Consider the following 17,819-nt stretch of genomic DNA (forward strand, 5'->3'; position numbering starts at 1 on the left):
TATATCTTATAATCAGTACAGTTTAGTTAAAATTTAAAAGATGAAGGAGAAAATGAAGAATCCAAGAAGTAAGAAAAAGAGATCGCAAGTTTCAAATCAGAAAAATAGTAGTAATTGTTCTTCTTCTCCGTCTGAAATTAATAGTAATGATGTTAATGGTGATATTAGTGTTGGAGAAAAGATCATACTCAGTTTAGTGGAAGCATTTTCATTGGTTTCCATTGAACAAGCTGAGAATGCTTATAAACAAGCAAATGGTGATCCAAAAAAAGCAGCTTTAATTTTAAGTGGATTTTCTGAAAAATCAGAGCTCTTTGATGCTAGTTGTTCTAGTTCTAATAAAAGTTTTGGTTTTGATTCTAATTCTAATTCATCAGAAGGATTCTTGGAATCAAACAGTTTGTCCGAGGGTAGCTCTGGTAGTATTTTCCAGAGTTCTAAGGGTAGTAGAGGGCCAATTAGAGGGAAAAAGGTTGTGGCTGCAGCAGGAACTGTTTCAACTATGCTGGGGAAAGATTATGTCACATCGAATCCAAGGAAAGAGGTTGTAAAGGAAAAAGGGTTGGATCATGCAAAGGTAAATGTCGAGGAGGCTGAACAATTTTTGTGTTCTATGCTTGGAGATAATTGTGAACTCGGCATGGGTGTTGTTAGAGACGTCCTATGTGAGATTTCTTATTTCTCTCGTTTATTAATGCTATTTTGTTGATATTTCTAAGAGTAGCTGTGATGGGTAATGGAATGTATGTAATGTTTGAATTTTTGATATTGTTTGTCCTTGGTATGTACTTTAGTAGCATCACCTTAGCAACGGTGGTTACTTGTATTTGGTGTGATTGTTTTGTTTTGCTAACAATGTGTCACTTGCAGTTGATGTTTTTGTTCGTACTTCATCATAGTATTCGTAGAGTTTTGTCCTAATTTGCTAAGAGTTTAGGGGCTTATTAGACTACTAATCTTCAATGAACCCTTTTTTCATAGTTTCCCTTGCATCCAGTTCCACAATTCTGTGTGTTAAATATTTTTTATGCTTAAGGACTATTTCAGGAGTTAAAATGAAAACCACAAGTAGGTTCAAGGTTATGTTAGGGCGTTCCTTTTCTTTTCAACTTATATAAGTTATGCAAATTAAATATTTCTTAAAGTCTCTATCAAGCTGTTGGCTTTGAGATGAGTGCATTTTGAGCTTATTTACATGGAACATGGAACGTAGTCACATTACGTGATCCGGGAACACTCATCCCCAATCGCCAAAAAACGCGACCCAAATCGCTTAAGGTGACGTCTCGGTGTAGAATACATTTTTACAAAGGTATTTTAGCCTTCATTTACAATTTGAAGAAAAAAGAAGGGAGGAAAAACAAGATACCAAGAAATCTAAAATATTTCTCTTAAAAACAATTTCTTAAAGCAAAAAAATCATTTAAATTTAATTTTGTTTTCAAATATATTTTATATACATGATGTATCTCATACCCATACGTTCCCGTGTCAATCTAGGTTGCGTTCCTTGTTTCCGTTCCCATTCCCCTTCCAAACTGAATGTCGTTCCAGGTAACAATGGTTTCTATTGTGGTGTATTTGTGTCGTGTCAATAGAGTTTAGAGTTGCTAACTATCCTTCCTTCATCACAAACTTAAGTTTCTATTTAATCTTCGTTGTATATCCACCAAGTTAATCTACATTTCATAACATATCCATTCCTATTCTAATCTATCCCAACACTCATTATAAATGCTCTAAAAATATCAAAAACAATATAAAAATCATTTAAAGAAATCAACAATCAATCCCTTACATTTCCTTGTTACTTACCTTTGTTTTCAAGCTCACATACAACAAGAAGTGGTGTAGGAGATCAAGTTCTTTGGAGCTTGGTAAATGGTATTTTTCTGAGTGTACGAGTTGAGGGATGAGTATTTTATTGAGAAAATTAAGGGGAAATATTTTGCACAAAATAACATATGGGATCAACTACACGAGATAAAACAAAATAACATTATAGATGGCGGTGATACAAATTATTCTTTGTTGGACGCTATCTAAGACACCCAAAATTTGCAGATTTATTAACTCAGATTGGGAATAATACAAAAGAGAAATGGATGGAAAAATAAATGATTGAGATAAGGAGAGATAATTAGTATGTGGATAAAATCAAAAGAGAAAAGGTGAGACCATTATAAAAAAGACGGTGCAAAATAATGGAACAATCATAAATGAAAATTGAGTGCAATTTGAAGGGAATAGAGGGAGTACTAATTTACAACAATGAAAATCTATTTTAATGATTATCTACTTATAATCTCCTCCTTCATTCCTATTGAATGTTATATACTCCACAAATCTCAAATTTTCCTGTTGTTTTTCACTCTTGTTATCCCAATCAATTTTCGGTCCACCTCTTTCTCTTCTAAGTTCTTTAAAGTTCCAACATTTCATTTTGGCTTTAAACCTTAGTGGCACACTTCTATTGTATAATATTCCGACCATTAACATTTTAAATTGAGCTACTTAAAAAGCTTTGCTTTATAATTTTATCGATCTCTATGTTCTTTCGAGTACTCAATCCAACGTAATTAAGACACTCACATGATGGGAGTTTCTTTGTATCCATTATTTCATATCATCTCTAGAAAAACAATATTCCATATACTTGACCATTTTGATTTTAACACCTTCCTTCGTATTTAAATCTATCGTCGACTCTCTAGTACTGTCTACTAATACAATGCATCGATGAACACCATGCATAATTGAAATTCTTTTGTGGAACGGTCTTATCATCTCATCTAGGATCACTACAAACACAAGAGATCAAATTAAAACCTTAACGCACAGTAATGTTGAATGAAGCACGAGAAATTTGTGCGTACTTATTCTGCAAACATCATTAAGTGGAGGACATCACATGTTAATTTAAATTAAAATCATCCATAAGGTGATAATCTTTCTCTACCCAAGCGTGGAAGCAAAAAGAGCCCTCACAGTTGGAGTTTAGGGACATATATCTAATTTAGTTTGTTTATTATGTGTATCATGACAATCATGGGCGTTATCTACTCATAAATATAGACAGTCAGTTACTATTACCACCCAAATGAGGATGCTACTTTGGTTGGATGTAGAAGTTCAAGTTACATATGTTTTACGCCTAGGATCGTCTAGTTAAACTTTGGTGACTGGTGAGTTGTGAGTTGTTTCAAGGTGAAAGAACTTTGTTTGAGATTGGAAAGAATTTTTTGTTACTAACTATTTTACAACTTTAGCCTCTTCTATGATCTTTGTATTATCAAAAATTGTAAGTTTAACAGACGTGTCGTAAACTATCTAGGGATTTAGAGACCTAAGGCTTTTGGTCATCCATCTATATATATATTTTGCTCATTCATAGTCATCTAGTGATTTTTATATTTTAGTACCTTAAGAATTAGGGTAACCTTGTGTATGTGAGCTTTATCGCCTTTGGATTAAACTAGCCTTGTACATCTTTGGATTGCTGTGGGCATTTTTTTTTTGCTTTCTGTCAACTTGCTTTTATGTGACTCTATACATGAATCCTATTCATAAGCACCACTAATTAGTGCATTACTTGAGCAGATTGCTTGCTTTGGCATTTCCCTTCAATCTGATCTTTAAAATGAACTGTAGATGAAGATATACTTGTGGAATTTACTCATTAGAGAGCATTTTTTACTTTTGTCTCGTGGTCAATCATATATTCTTGACGTGATACAAAAAGAGTATATTTTGTGTCCAATGTCATTCTATATTCTTTCATATGATTTTTTTTTTTGGGAAGTTTGCCAAGGAAGGATACCTTACGTCATTCATGGGATGAGGCAAAGCTTTTTCTTTTTTTGCGTTATGATGCTTGATATGATATTTATTGAAGTTTTTAAGATTCAAGTCATTCAACTGAATATACCATTAAATGTATTACAATGTCTTTTTTTTGATTTGCCATTATTTATGAATATATGCTAATTGTTAGCTATAAAGATGAAAATATCAAATTTTTAGTAACTTGGAAGATAAGTTAAGCCAAAGATGACTTGTAAGTTAGGAAGGGAGAATAATATGAGGATTTAGGATGCAAAGCGCATATGACACTATATAGAAATGAGTGGAGGAGAATATATGCAAACAATCAATGAAATTGATCTGTTAGTGAGGGTTAGAGTAGAAATTTGGCGTAATACTTTGGGTTTGAGGCTTCGGCATTGTTGTTGTTGTAGCTCTCTGGGCATCATGTTGTTGTATCTCTCTCTAGGCATGTTGTTTCTGATGTCAAGTGAATGGTTGTTCTCAAGCTTTGCTCATATTAATTGTTAACTAATTACCCATATGGGTAGTGGACCATATACTAAAAGAAGTGTAACTATTTTGTTGCAGGTAGCTGTGGGCTTGATGTTGAGAAGGTATACTAACTCCTGAGCATCTTAATTTTGTGGATGACCTACTTTTGCGGCAACCTTATCTGCATATCTTACTTAATTGCATTTATTTGTATGCCAAGTCTTTATAGCCCGTTCATTCCTATCCATGGAGTAAGAAACCCCGTTACGTTACGTAACGTGTTTGAGAGTTGCTGCGACGTTAAGTCTGGTTATATTACGATGCAAAACATTAGCTGTTTGACTTTGGGTATTTGTCTGTTGTCTGGAAAAGGCTGAACTGCGGTTTATTTGCTTTTGGACTTGCCTTTTTTTTTTTTCTTTTCCTGAATAGCTTTCCTCGGGGGTTTCTTAGAGGGTGGAGTGGTGTGTGCTCAGGAGGTTCCTTGGGATGGCGCTTGGCAGTTTGTTAGTGGTGGTAGTTAGAAGGGAAAAGCTAACTTAAAGAGCAAGAGGTTTGAAGAGAGAGGGGAAGGGCTGGTTGTGGAGGTAATGGCAGAGGGCACAGTAGTCTGACAGTGTTTGTGGTTCAAATTTGATTATGTGGTGGTAAAGATGGAGTTGTTACTTACATAAATGAGGGAAGCCGAGAGAGAATGATTGAGTTTAAAATTAGAACAAAAAAAGGGCATGGGGGAGTTAATAAGGGGATTGCTAATAATAAATGAGTTTTACTTTTGAAGAACATGAAGTTGTCTATTGGGACTTTATCGACCACATAATTACATTCTGAAAAACGTTGACAATTCGGAATTGCTTTTTTCACCTCTCCCAAAAGCGCTCACATAAAGGGAATTGTGAGAGAAACAATATGAAGGTAATTAGCTACAGTGCTTTTGAATATCTTAGTGCAACTGGTGTTGGCAAATAATGTGGATTTGGATTGTTAGTTGGGGACGTTGACGAGTGTACAGGGGGTTTTGTGGTTTGAATACCATTACTAAGTTAGAATTTTTGGGTTGTTAATTGGGATTGTAGATCAGTGTGCAGGAGGTATGTTGTTTGATTAGCATTGCCATTAACTTTTACCATATATTTATGATTAAGGCTTTGGCATTGGATTGTTCTTGTTGGTGTTGCTTGCGATGCAAACACATTATACATCACTAACTGAAATTACTAATGGTATTTAACTGTTCTCTATGAATACCATTGTATTTGGTTAAATATTTTATTTAAGAAATGTATATACCTCATTCATCACTTTCTTCCCAAAGTATTTAAACACTTTGGAAAGGAAGGTTCATCAAATAGATTTTTATTTTTCTTTGATTAATTCAATTTTTTATGTGTAAACTCTAATATACTTATAGAAAATGTTGCACATATTTCCATGTTTAGGAAAACAAAAATTGTAAATTTTCTTATTTTTTAAAGCTAGAGAAAAGAAAACTGATTGCATTAAAATCTTTCGTTTCTTATAGTTTGATTTTTATAGTACATGCATCCTCTTTTTTATCTCTTAACATACTATGTACAATTGTACATATAAGGTTTGAATTGTCAGTGTAAGAAGATAATTGAATTAACGTAAGGAAGCTCAGACTCTATTCATGATAAGATTTACATGCAACAGCTGAATCTAAGCTGCAGGAGTGCATCATTGCATTGTGCTTGCAACTGTGATATAAAGCTACTAAGGCTGGAAATTGTTTGCATTGCCAACAAAAGTTGTTGCACGACTGTCACCACAATCACTACCACAAAATTTGATCCTCAATTTACATTTTTCTCAACCCGTTATCTACAAATTCTTTTTTTTCTTTTAGGAGGGAGTATATATTATATGCTTTTAATCTACCATTTACTAATTCTGTGTTTATTTTTGTGAAAAAAAAAATTATATGAAAGGAAATCTTGTAATTTCTTGCAATCCATTATGGTTCTTTGCTTGATTGGTATCTGATGAAAGGAAGTAACATCTATTTCTTTCATGTCTCTGTTGCAATCCATGTTAGAATGTTTTGGCTTTATTCACTCTCTCAGTCTCTCTTGCCTTCTTACTGTGCAAAAATATAATTTCGGTCACTGTCGCAAATTTGCTTTTGCAGTCAAATGTGGATGGTTTTCCAGTATTCTTTGCCTATATTTCGGTTGTGGTAAGATCAAATTGGTTTGCGATATGCTGATGCATGTAATATTTTGGACAATGCTTCTTTTCTTGCACCACCTTTCTCTGACCCAAATTTTATGTGTTTTCTATGTTATTGGATATGAGAAGTAGATAAGATTTGGGGAATATTTTCTAAGCTATCATATACTAATTCTATTATCTTATATTAAAATTTTTTTTTGCAGGCCCTTGAAGTATTACTTGACTTAGCTGCGCCAGTTTGTGAAACTTCTTGGAGTGATATGTATTCTAGTTGCAGCTTAAGCTCCAGCTCAAGCACTACTGAATATTCTAGAAATATAGATTGTATTGATAATGTGAGTTATCTTTCTCTTCACCTCCCATTTTGTGATAGAACGATCATATGTGTATGTCTATTTACTTGTACAATTATGATGTTTGAATGTTCTCAATTTAAATTCAATTTTAGTGTTTTCCTTCGAAGGGAATTTGCATAATGTCAAGGTTGTTATATGGGGGTGGTATCTTAGATTACATATCAAATACTGTCTACATGTCCTTTTTGGATCTCGCTACACCAATATTTAATAGTTGGGATTAGTCTTGAATGAAATAAAATTGGGACATTATTCCATCAACAAGGCCTTGCTTACTTGGAGTGTACATGGATTCTTGTATCTTTCTCATTTCAACACTTATTCTCACTAAAAAGGAGAGTATCAGTTAGCTAGTAATGCTATGTGACGTGGTACTTAAGGGTCCAAGGAATCAAATAGCGTTTACAACTTTCCCTTTATAGTCATCTATGCTATAAAATTTAATATAATTAGAATAACCATTCTTGCATGCTCATTTGGCGATAAGTAGATATTGTTTACTCATTGCTTTCCTTTTTTAATTGTTAATTATGGATCAGGGCCTTAGTGGATCTTTATAAATATCCCTTCATGCTTACTGTGTTATTAAAAGTGCACCATTTGATGAGTGTATTAGATTTCCCATGTGAATCGGAGAGTGTGACCCCACATATATGTGTTTAGTATGATTTATGAACATGTGCATACTTGTTTTTTATATCCCATAAAGTGTCGACATTCAGAAATGGTGCACTCGGTTAGAAATCTTCTAAAAGGGATAATGTTACACTTTAAAAGCAAACCCACTGATTGTAGAAACATTCAAATACGTTGGAGCTTTGTAGCTTGCATGTGGACCTTGCTATTAAATTTATTGCTTTATTAAGGTTCTCTAAATGGATTGTATAAATTTGCAAGGTTTTCCTCTTGACCTTCCGACAATTTATAATTAACAAATTTATAGATGTTTAGGGCTTGTTTTCCCTAACTCACTATTCTCTTTAATTCAGTTGAGATCAATTATGTCCCTTTTGTTCAATTTATCAAATTCACTCTGACATTTCTAGTAGGTTTTTGGTTCAAACTTTAGAGGAAAACAAATCCGTATCAACTCTACTATTCTGCCTTTTGGATAATCCTTGTAATGTTTTTTCAAGGCATGACAAAAGCTAACCTGACTTGCTATCTAACCCGACCTAAACCTAATCGAAAATAAGTGGGTTTGAGCTGAGGCTTTTGACCAAATTAATTAAATGGATCCGCCAGACTTGATCTGTTTATTAAATACTGGGTTTAGGTTAAAATTTTAAACCCGAAACAAACCTGAATAACACATTTAATTAAATGAATTAACTCCTAGTTAAATTAATAAGTATAACCTCAACTTAATTCATTTAATATTATCTTATTTTTCATAGTAAATACGAAAAAAAAATTATAAACAAAGGTAAAAATTGAGGCCTAAAAATAAGACGTTGTCAATGTCAAAAACCCTAAAATGAAATAAATAAAACTTTGAACGGGTTAAGTGGGTCAAATCAGGTCGACTTGCGTTGTAGATCAGGCCAGGGTTGTGATTTTCGACCCTATTAACTAGGTCTGTCAAACAAATCAGGTTTGGTCGGGGCCGAGTTCGGGTTATATTCAAAAAGGTCAGAAAACCCTTTACCCAATCCCAACCCGTTTAGTTAATTGGGTCCAAAATCACAACATTGACCCCACCTGCAACATAACAGTTCGACCTGAGTTCGACCCCCTTAACCCGTTTATAATTTTTTATTTTTATTTTAAGGTTTTTAACATTGATTACATCTTAGGCTTTGATTTTAAATTTTATGTTTTTTTGTTTATATTATATTTACTATGAAATATAAGAAAATATTAAATGAAATAAATTCAGGTTATACTTATTGATTTAACTCGGAATTAACACGTTTGATTAAATGGGTTATATATGTTTGTTTCAGATTTAAAATTTTAACCTGAACTTAACCCATTTAATAAATAGATCAGGTCGGGTCAACCCATTTAATTAATTGGGTCAAAAGTCTCTACCCAAACCCTCTTATTTCGTGTTAGGTTCAGATCGGGAGCAGGTCGGTCAACTTTTGCTAGGCCTACCATTAACTAAACGAGTTAGGTTTGGGATAAGGGGTTTCTGACCGGTTTATATATGATCGAACCCAAACTTGACCCAACCAGATCTGTTTGATAGGCCTAATTTTTTCGATAAGGACCAATTTATTATTTAATAAAATACAACATATATGGTAGGGATGAGGCATCCTTGGAATAGAACAAATTGCATAAAGATCTTCCATTCATTCCTACCCATGTTACTCGGATTCTCCATTTTCGCCGGCTTACTGGTGTCCGGTACGAATACCGGTGCCAGATATGTGCCCGGTACGCCGGATTGTACATGGGTACAACACACTTCACGTTGTCATTCTTCCGCCATTGAAGTTTCCGTTTTTCTTCTATTTTTCTTCTGTTTTAGAGATGAAGAAGTAAGGGGTTGAAGGACTGAAGAAGAAAGGCTTTGAAACATGTCAAAAGTTTGAATCTTGAATAATCACAGAGAAAAAAAAAAAACATGATAGTAAGTAGTATTGATTTTTGATGAAGATGAAGGGTTAGTAATACAGGAAAAAAGAATAGGAAAGATGAGTTAAAAAGAAAAAAAAGGGTTAGTACTTAGTAAAGTTAGTAGTGGAGTAGTACATAGGCTGTACGACAGGTGTACAGCTTTTACAAGCTTCTGACAAAGCTTAGATGTTTTACGTTTTCATAAACTTAGAAGTACTTTATTTTTTTTTTTATACATTTTAATTTTTTCTTACCGTTTTAATTTTTTCTTACTATTTTACTTTTCTTACTTTTTTTTTTAACTTTTTCTTTAATAGATTATTATGTTCTAAATTGATGAAATACTACTAATAATAATCTCTATGTTCCCTTTTGTTTGTCCAACCACTACTAATAATAATAATATTTTAAGCATATTTATGCCATATTCCCGTACCCATATCCAATATTAGGATGGTGTCCGCATATCCTAGAATTGCAAAATTGTCGTACTGGATCCTAAGATCCACACCCGTATCGGATTCCCATACCTGAGTCCAAGTAACATAGATTCCTACAAAGATAGCAAAATTTGAAAACAAGCCATTGAACTTAGCCTAAAGCGTCGCTAGGAATCCTAGAAACATCTAACGGAAGAGCCCTTTTCTTAAAAACTGATCTATTTCTTTCCATCCAAATGGTCCAAAGAATGGCAAAGAAACAACTATTCGAGAACTTGTCAACCATTCTTATAATGTTGATGCAAAAAAAAAAAAAAGAAAATTCTCATAATGTTAAGCATTGAGGACTTGCTGTGTATAGACCTTTGCAGATCTCGCCAAAGGATCAATTTAGTCCTTGTATGTAGTGGTCATATGTGCTTTGATTCTTTCCTATATTAAAATTTTTGAACCACCAGCCATTATCAGTCTTTCTAAAGCAGGATATGGCTATATGTAGTGGTACAGATCTATACAGAACTTGCCAATAACCTGTGTCAAGTTACTAGAAACTTCTCTTTACAAATGCAACGGTTTTTTTTTTTTTTAGTGTGGGAATTTTTTTATGGGGGGTGGATGTTGTTCTTTTTGCTTTGGACAGTAGAAAAGCTACAAGGGAAAAAGCTAAAAGACGGTAGATAAGAAAAAGAAACAAAAATGGAATCATCATCAATTATTTTAAAGGTTACTTTCCTTACCATATCTCAAAATCAAAGATGAGATAGGAATAAAGAAACCTGGTTTAAAATATTCTTTACTATGTTATAGATTTTTTTCTGTTTGAAATTTTTTCCTTTGTGTTATTGCCTTTTATACATTTCCTGCTAATTGGTAGCTGTAGTAAATAAATAAATGACATATTCTCCTGTTTCCTTGCTTGAAATAGTTTTGGCAGCCATGTGATGGAGGATATGATTCAAATTCACATTCCTCTGAAAGTGACATGCAGAGTAGTGCACGGTTGCTTGACTTTAATGGCAGGTATTCACGCTGTCCCTTACTGATTACCCCTCCAAATAGGAGAAAACAAAAGGGATTGCGAATTGTGTAAAACTTTTGGTATTTTTTAACCAGGGCTGTTGATTTATCCTCTATATTTCCAATTCTTTATCCTTTTAATTTTAGTAGTAAATTGTTGTGCTTGAAAGTCAATGTTTAAGAGTCAGTAAGGTAGAATTGTACTTAACTACATTCTTCATAATCCACTTTTCATGCCTCTCCTGTATATTGGTTTATCTTTCTGTTGTAAAAGCCATATTTTGATTGAGATGATATCTGACTTTAGGAGTTATGCTGAAGCTTTAGCTTCTTCGGAGTCTTCTAGTCAGCAGGCTGCAGCAAATCTAAGAAATGATGGATCTGAGCTGCCACGACAAGTTTTGGAATCTTTGTTTAGTATGCCCAAGATTTCAGAGTGCGATCCACCTGCCATGAGCTGGAAGAACATTGTTAAACAACTTGAGTCTTTTGCACATAAGCGAGTTCGACTTGAGCCTTCTAGCTTTATGGCAGAAGAGTTGAACACACAAGGTAAACCATTTGCTATCTATCTGGGATTTCATTTGCTGGAGATTGGAACCCACAATATTTAGGCCTTCTGTTTGGGGTGGAGTCATGGGGATGTGGCAATTCTGTTTTTATTTTTTGTTTTTTTTTTGAGAAGGTAAATTCTGGTTCTATCAGTTCATACAATTATTTATTTTTTTCCTTTTCTTTTCCTTCGGTGTCATTTGCTCATTTCTTCTTCCTTCTTCCTTCATGACATTGACCGTGATCTGTGTGAAATATATTCATTCTAATTTTGTCACTTCAAAGTTTTCTTAATTTTCCACCTGTTTGTCTGATATTCTAATTGATTAAATATCCTGATTTTTCTGTCCTAAATCTTTAGTGAGAGTCTATCCTAAAGCTAACCATTTTCAAGTGTGGACATTGTGTAAAAACAAGGCCGCAACGCATCTCATCGGCCGCGTCGTAAAGGTTTTCAAAATAAGCGAACCGATATTTCCCGCGTTGTAAAGTTGTAAAAAAACCGCGTTTTGTGCTGTTTCAAGTGATATCTTATAGAATGTTATTTAGGCATACGATAACAGCATCATTCCCGTTACCGCATCATAGTTCCATTACCGCGATCGCAACCGCTACCGGATGTTTACACTATTAGTGTTGATGATGATCTTATACTTGTATCTATTGAGAATTGGGTATAACATGGTTTGCTACAGAAATGGGTTTTTTTGGCAATTTAAAGATATAGGTTTGATGATGCTCATCTTGCAACTATTTTACTATTGGTTCATAATGGAATTCAGGATATCCTGAATTGTAACACTATGTTCTTCAGATGGTGTTATTAGTTTTATGCAATGGGTTCTTGACTTCTTTCACTTCGATGATCTTGTTTATGTGGAACCTTTCTGCTTTGTTTTCAAAATTTAAATTATGAATTATATTGTAGTTTGCGAAGTAGCATAAATGTCAATTGTTAAAACCCTTTTATCTTCGCTAATCATTCTTTGAGCTTAATATTTTTTTCTTCAGGAGCTGGAATCTTTTCCTAGGATATCATTTCTTTTTTTTTCAATTTATATAAAATTCGCGTCCTTTTTCTGGAAAATCAATTTACTTGTACGATGGTAAACGAGTCAATGTTCTTAAATGCTTCTGTTTGTTTGTGCCCATCATCTTTGAGCCATCATTAATAGACAGTTTGCCGTTGTCTTGAGTGGCTTGAGTTTGACATGTGGTTATCATTTTATTAAAATATATTTGTGCAAAGATATCACTGATTTGAATCTCTTGTTTACTTGTGGTGTATTTCTTTTCCATTTACTTAGCAAAAGGAGATGAATATCGTTTTTTTAGGGACACAGCCCGACAGCAATGGGATAAAATGAGAACCTGTTACCAAAAGGTTTCTCTCTAGACTTCAATTTTAACTCTTTCATTTTATTTGGGATATTAATGATGTACGGTGTGTGATTTTTTGGCCTTAAGTTTCAAAATCAAGGCCGTTTGATAAAAAGGCGCTTAAATTCTATAATTATTGAGATAAAAAACATGTCACATTATGAAATTTAAACAAACAAGCTTCCTAAGATTTATCAGGTGGCAAAGTACTGATTTAGCTGTTATTGTAACTATTATAGTGTCTTATCATTAATTCTTATGACACTAGGGATGCGAGTTGTATTATTCTTGCATATATTCTTTTTGTTTAAGAAATTTTTCTTGAAGTAATGTGTAGGAGTATCAGTGTATCACCTTGTGATACAACTAGTAATCTTATAATTTATTGCAATCATCTTAAAAAGATAATTTTCTAATAAATAACTACTACTTCAGGATATAGAGCTTCCTATAACCCCATTTGTCTCACCATTTTTTTAAATCAAAAGAAAAATTCTGAAAAAACTTGTCTTGAAATTTTAGCTTTGCAAGATTTTGTGAAGGTAGTTTATTCCATGAGTCTTATAAGTAAGGTACTTGCTGATAATGTTTCCTTACTTTTTCATAAAATTTCTTTAGATGTGTGTTACTTGAATATGTACTCGTAGTCAACAATTGTAAGGCATTCGAGCTATATCATTGTCTAAGCCAGCACAGGTTGAGGTGTTTTTAATGAAACACTTATTTGAGAAACATTATTTGTAGGCTGCTGCTGCATATTCCAATGGAGAAAAGAGCTATGCTACTTACATGTCTGAGCGGGTAATTTCCTTCCCTTTAACTCTCGTCTTCCTCCCATCCCCTTTCCCAAAAAAGTAAAACGCCCTCTGTAAATAGAGGTAGTTCATGTCAAAATAAACTAGCTACTGAAATTTTTTTTATGGCAACAGATAATGTAAACTATAGATTGTGTTGGCATATTTCCCTGTGGTCCACTATATAGCAATTTTAAGTGGATTTGTATCAACCTGCTTTGTCTATCATATTCTGTGGACACTTACTTGTATTGAAGATATATTAGCTTTACTATGCTTAGGTGTGAGCCTTCACCTTCAATCTTACTACCTAGGTATAGTGCAAAAACAAGGCCACATTACTGTATCGCGACCGTATTGTAAATGTTTTTGGGTTTACTGTGACCAAAATATAGTCCGCATTGACCGCAAAATTATCCATATTGACTACCGTATTCGTTTTGCGAACGTTACTGAAACCATAATTTTGCACTATGTAGCTAGGCACCAAATGTTTTTGGGTGTAGCTCATGTCTTTTAAAATCTTACTATAAATTGTGTCTTTCTTCTTCAAAACCCCCCTTATTTAGTCTGACCTGGTTTTACCTGGTGGTTTATCTGATTGGTTCATAATAGCAAGAGTCATATCTGTATCTATGTGTAGGGACTAGGAAGGGTGATGTAGAAGGGAGTGGTTGGCCGCTAGTGGATATGATGGTCTTTTGGCTACTCTACTCCTTCCGTCTCGGTGAATATGCTACTTTCACATTTTTGGCTGTCAAAACCATTTAGCTATATTTGTAACGTAAGCAATTGGGACCACATCCTCACCTCATCTCATCCACGTACTCCTTTTGCCCACTTGTATTGTGTGCTTTTTACCCACTTGTGTTTTTGTCCCTTTTGCACAAAGCTTAAGAAAGCACCTCAATGCGATGAGTGTGTATTTTGGATGTACTATAGCAAGGCGATTCATCATTTGTGTTGTCTCAATAATCAAACTTTGAGTAAAATTATGTGTTAATTCACTCAAGAGTCATGACATGCCTCTTTTTTTTTGGCTAGGGTAAACTATATAGCAAAATGGCTCGAGAAGCAGATGAAAAAGCGAGCATGCAAATTTTCAAGGCCAGGTTACTCCATTTCATAACTATCAGGTTAAGATTTGTGTTATTCTTATATATCTTTATTTACATGTAGAGCTGTTATATTTTTGCAGGAACAAGGAGATAGAAAATGCTTTGACAATTGATTTGCATGGGCAACATGTTAAACAAGCAATGAGGCTTGTTAAGCTTCATCTTTTATTTTCGACATACATATCCTGTGAGCTTTTTATTTATTATTGTTTACCACTGGTTCTCAGCAAATGCATCATTGATTGTGTTATAATGTTTCATTTTCTTTACCTTTTGCTTTAGCTGTTCAATATATCCGGATAATTACGGGTTGTGGGTCAAGTGGTCTTGGGAAGTCGATGCTTAAACAATCGGTATGGACTCCCATCTTTTTACCTCTGAACTATATTTATTTGTATGTGCAATTGCCAGTATAATGGCTTGCTTTCTCAATCTGATAACATAAATATGTCATGCTTTGTCTTTTGGGTGAGTGTTAAAAAGGAAATGAAATTATTATGTTCAAACTGACTCCAAGCGTGAGGTATTCGTCATTATATTCTCGTGCTCTATTTATTTTTAAGAATGTAGGGATGGGTAGTTTATACGGTGTTCTCTGTTGATTGATTATCCAGTATAATTCTTTTTTTTGATTCAGTATAAGGCTAGATAATTCTTACAAGTATAGGAGAGGAAATTAATCCTTATAGATGGTGAGAATCGAATCATTGTCACAAGGGTGAAAGGAAAAGTACTCAGCTAGACCGATAATTCTCTCTAGTTTGCTAAAATAATGAACAAGTTTCCAAGGCCAATATTTTTTTCTTATTTATTTATATTTAGTGATGGGAGGTTTATCTGTAGAGGAGCTTTGGTATTTAGCGTATTATTGTCAATCAAGTGGCCTTTTGGTACAGAGCTACTGTTGCCCAGATTCCCGGTTTTTTTTCTTAGATTTTGGAAATTCTAGTGATAATTTTATAGGTCATCGTAGTTTTGTAGATGTTGGATTTTTGATAAATTTATACGTTCGTTTTTAAGCAAGCATTCCCACTCCATGTAACACTACAACTATGAACTGATAATAATGCAGGTGGTCTCCCTTCTAATGAAGGAAAGAGTTTCGTGGAGCGAAGAAAACCAGGGTACAGTCCTTATTAGACTTGACGGACCTAGAGAGTTCACCTTCCTCGACTCTGAAAGCGACAGTGAGTCTGAGTAGAGTTGATTACTCTGAACTTTTAGATTATGTTAGGCTTTTATAGGATGATTCACTCACAAAAAGTACAAAAGGTGAGTTAAAATTTGTATTTTTTAATAAGGATTGTTGCAATATATAGGTAGCATTAGTTCTGGGTGAGTCTAATGCCACACACTCAGACATTCAAAGACTAAAAATTCCCCTATTTATGTTTGCGATTCTTGTACAGAGTCTGATTAATGTCAATCTCAATACATGCTGGAATTATTACTCTGATGTTTCTATCAATTTGTGACTACGCCTTTAAGGGCGAGAACTTATTAGTACTTGTTGGAACATTAGATCTTGTTATTTTGGTGGTGCGGCTTACTTATTGCTCAATCTCGAGCGCATAAGACTGTCAAAGAATGACAAAGATGTGTGAATGCACTCTTTACATCCGGAAATGGGTTGTAAGTTGCCGATGGAGATAGTATGAACACTTTTTGGTAAGGCATTGATTTGTAGGAAAAAAAAAGCTTTTTATAATAAAAAATTCCAAAAATAAGCACCCAAACAAAATATTTCCCAAAATAAGTGTCTTTCACCCTGATGTTATGTAAGACATTGCTCACTATTAAAAACAGCAGACGATTGTTGAGCTGACTTTTGACTTAATTTAATGATCATGTGCTGTTAGTAATAGCGGGCAATGTCTTACATAAGGTTTTTCACCTATTTTAGGAATTATTTTGGTTCAATACTTATTTTTAGAATTTTTATTAATAAAAATTTCTTTTCTTTCTTTCTTGATTTGTACATCAACTAACCGTCAAGACTTACTTTCTCGTTATTTTCTCTTTATCTTAATACGGTATAAAATTTTACCCTCAAATCTAACGAATTATTTTTTCACTAGTACCTACGAATGTACTAAAAACCAAATAATATCAACATTGTAATCATGTTTTTAGCATATTTTAATATTTTATTGTTGAGTATAATTTCAGTACCTTTCACTATAAACCCAACAAAGACTAAAATTAATTAGCTTTAATAATACAATCCTAACAATACTAATGATCCATTAGTACCACCAATTTGTAATTTACATATAGGACCAACTAATAATTTACTAGAGCCACCAACTAATATTATTCCACCTATACGGGCCTACAAATGATTCATCAACACAACCAACTAATAATGTTCTAACATCATCAGCTGAAAATAAACCCCTATCAATTAATTAAAAGAAATAAAGACGATGAAAGAAAAAATAAGTAATAAAACGTTGCAAGATAAATAACCCATAAGATAATTTATTGGATAACACGCCACTTTTATGAATAACAAGGACAATTTATTTCCTTTGTATAGCCAATATGACAGGCTAATAATTTTTTTTTGCTTTTACTACCCAAACAGGCGTTTAGTATTATTTATTATATTTAATACGTTATTTTAGTATTGAATTTATATTATTATATAACATATGTAAAATGCATTTTTATTTATATTTTACTCTACGTATTTTTTTAAGTATATTAAAATAAATAATATGGTGCATTGTATAATTAGGTATATAGATGAATTACCTACCTTTTTTATCACATATCTTTTATTCTTCCAACTTTACTCTTTACATCAAAAATCCTCAATATACTCCCATCAAAATTCTTTAATAGACTAATTAGTCATACTAAAAAAGATTTTACTCAGATTCATACGTAATTGATCATACTCTTAAATTCATCACCTCTTAATAGTATCCAACATGGATCTACTATAATATATAAGTAACGTGAGATAACACATTAGGGAGAGCTAGTCCTTCGGCAAATCTGTACCAAAAATAGCGCTCGTCCTATACGAAACGAGCTATCTAAGGTTAAGTATGTATACCCCGTGACTCAAACATCAACCAATAAAAGATCATTCTC

At 33.4% G+C, this 17,819-nt stretch overlaps 1 protein-coding gene across 2 annotated transcripts in view; it reads left to right on the forward strand.

Annotated features, from left to right (window-relative positions):
• LOC130826422 (SMR domain-containing protein At5g58720) overlaps positions 1 to 16,238 on the forward strand; it is a 16,845-nt gene extending 607 nt beyond the window's left edge. Inside the window, exons 1-11 of one of the 2 annotated variants that reach the window (XM_057692009.1) lie at positions 1 to 665; positions 4,396 to 4,421; positions 6,696 to 6,827; positions 10,782 to 10,876; positions 11,181 to 11,425; positions 12,733 to 12,809; positions 13,550 to 13,606; positions 14,644 to 14,711; positions 14,798 to 14,904; positions 15,000 to 15,070; positions 15,790 to 16,238. The exon at positions 1 to 665 is cut by the window's left edge and continues 607 nt beyond it. In XM_057692009.1, the coding sequence (XP_057547992.1) occupies positions 41 to 665; positions 4,396 to 4,421; positions 6,696 to 6,827; positions 10,782 to 10,876; positions 11,181 to 11,425; positions 12,733 to 12,809; positions 13,550 to 13,606; positions 14,644 to 14,711; positions 14,798 to 14,904; positions 15,000 to 15,070; positions 15,790 to 15,918 (1,632 nt within the window). In that variant the 5' untranslated portion in view covers positions 1 to 40 and the 3' untranslated portion in view covers positions 15,919 to 16,238. The remainder of the gene's footprint in view (positions 666 to 4,395; positions 4,422 to 6,695; positions 6,828 to 10,781; positions 10,877 to 11,180; positions 11,426 to 12,732; positions 12,810 to 13,549; positions 13,607 to 14,643; positions 14,712 to 14,797; positions 14,905 to 14,999; positions 15,071 to 15,789) is intronic. The other variant, XM_057692010.1, reaches the window with a different exon arrangement.
• The last annotated feature ends 1,581 nt before the right edge of the window (positions 16,239 to 17,819 follow it).

This window comes from Amaranthus tricolor, chromosome 11 (assembly GCF_026212465.1).
Source record: "Amaranthus tricolor cultivar Red isolate AtriRed21 chromosome 11, ASM2621246v1, whole genome shotgun sequence".
Classification (NCBI taxonomy): domain Eukaryota; kingdom Viridiplantae; phylum Streptophyta; class Magnoliopsida; order Caryophyllales; family Amaranthaceae; genus Amaranthus; species Amaranthus tricolor.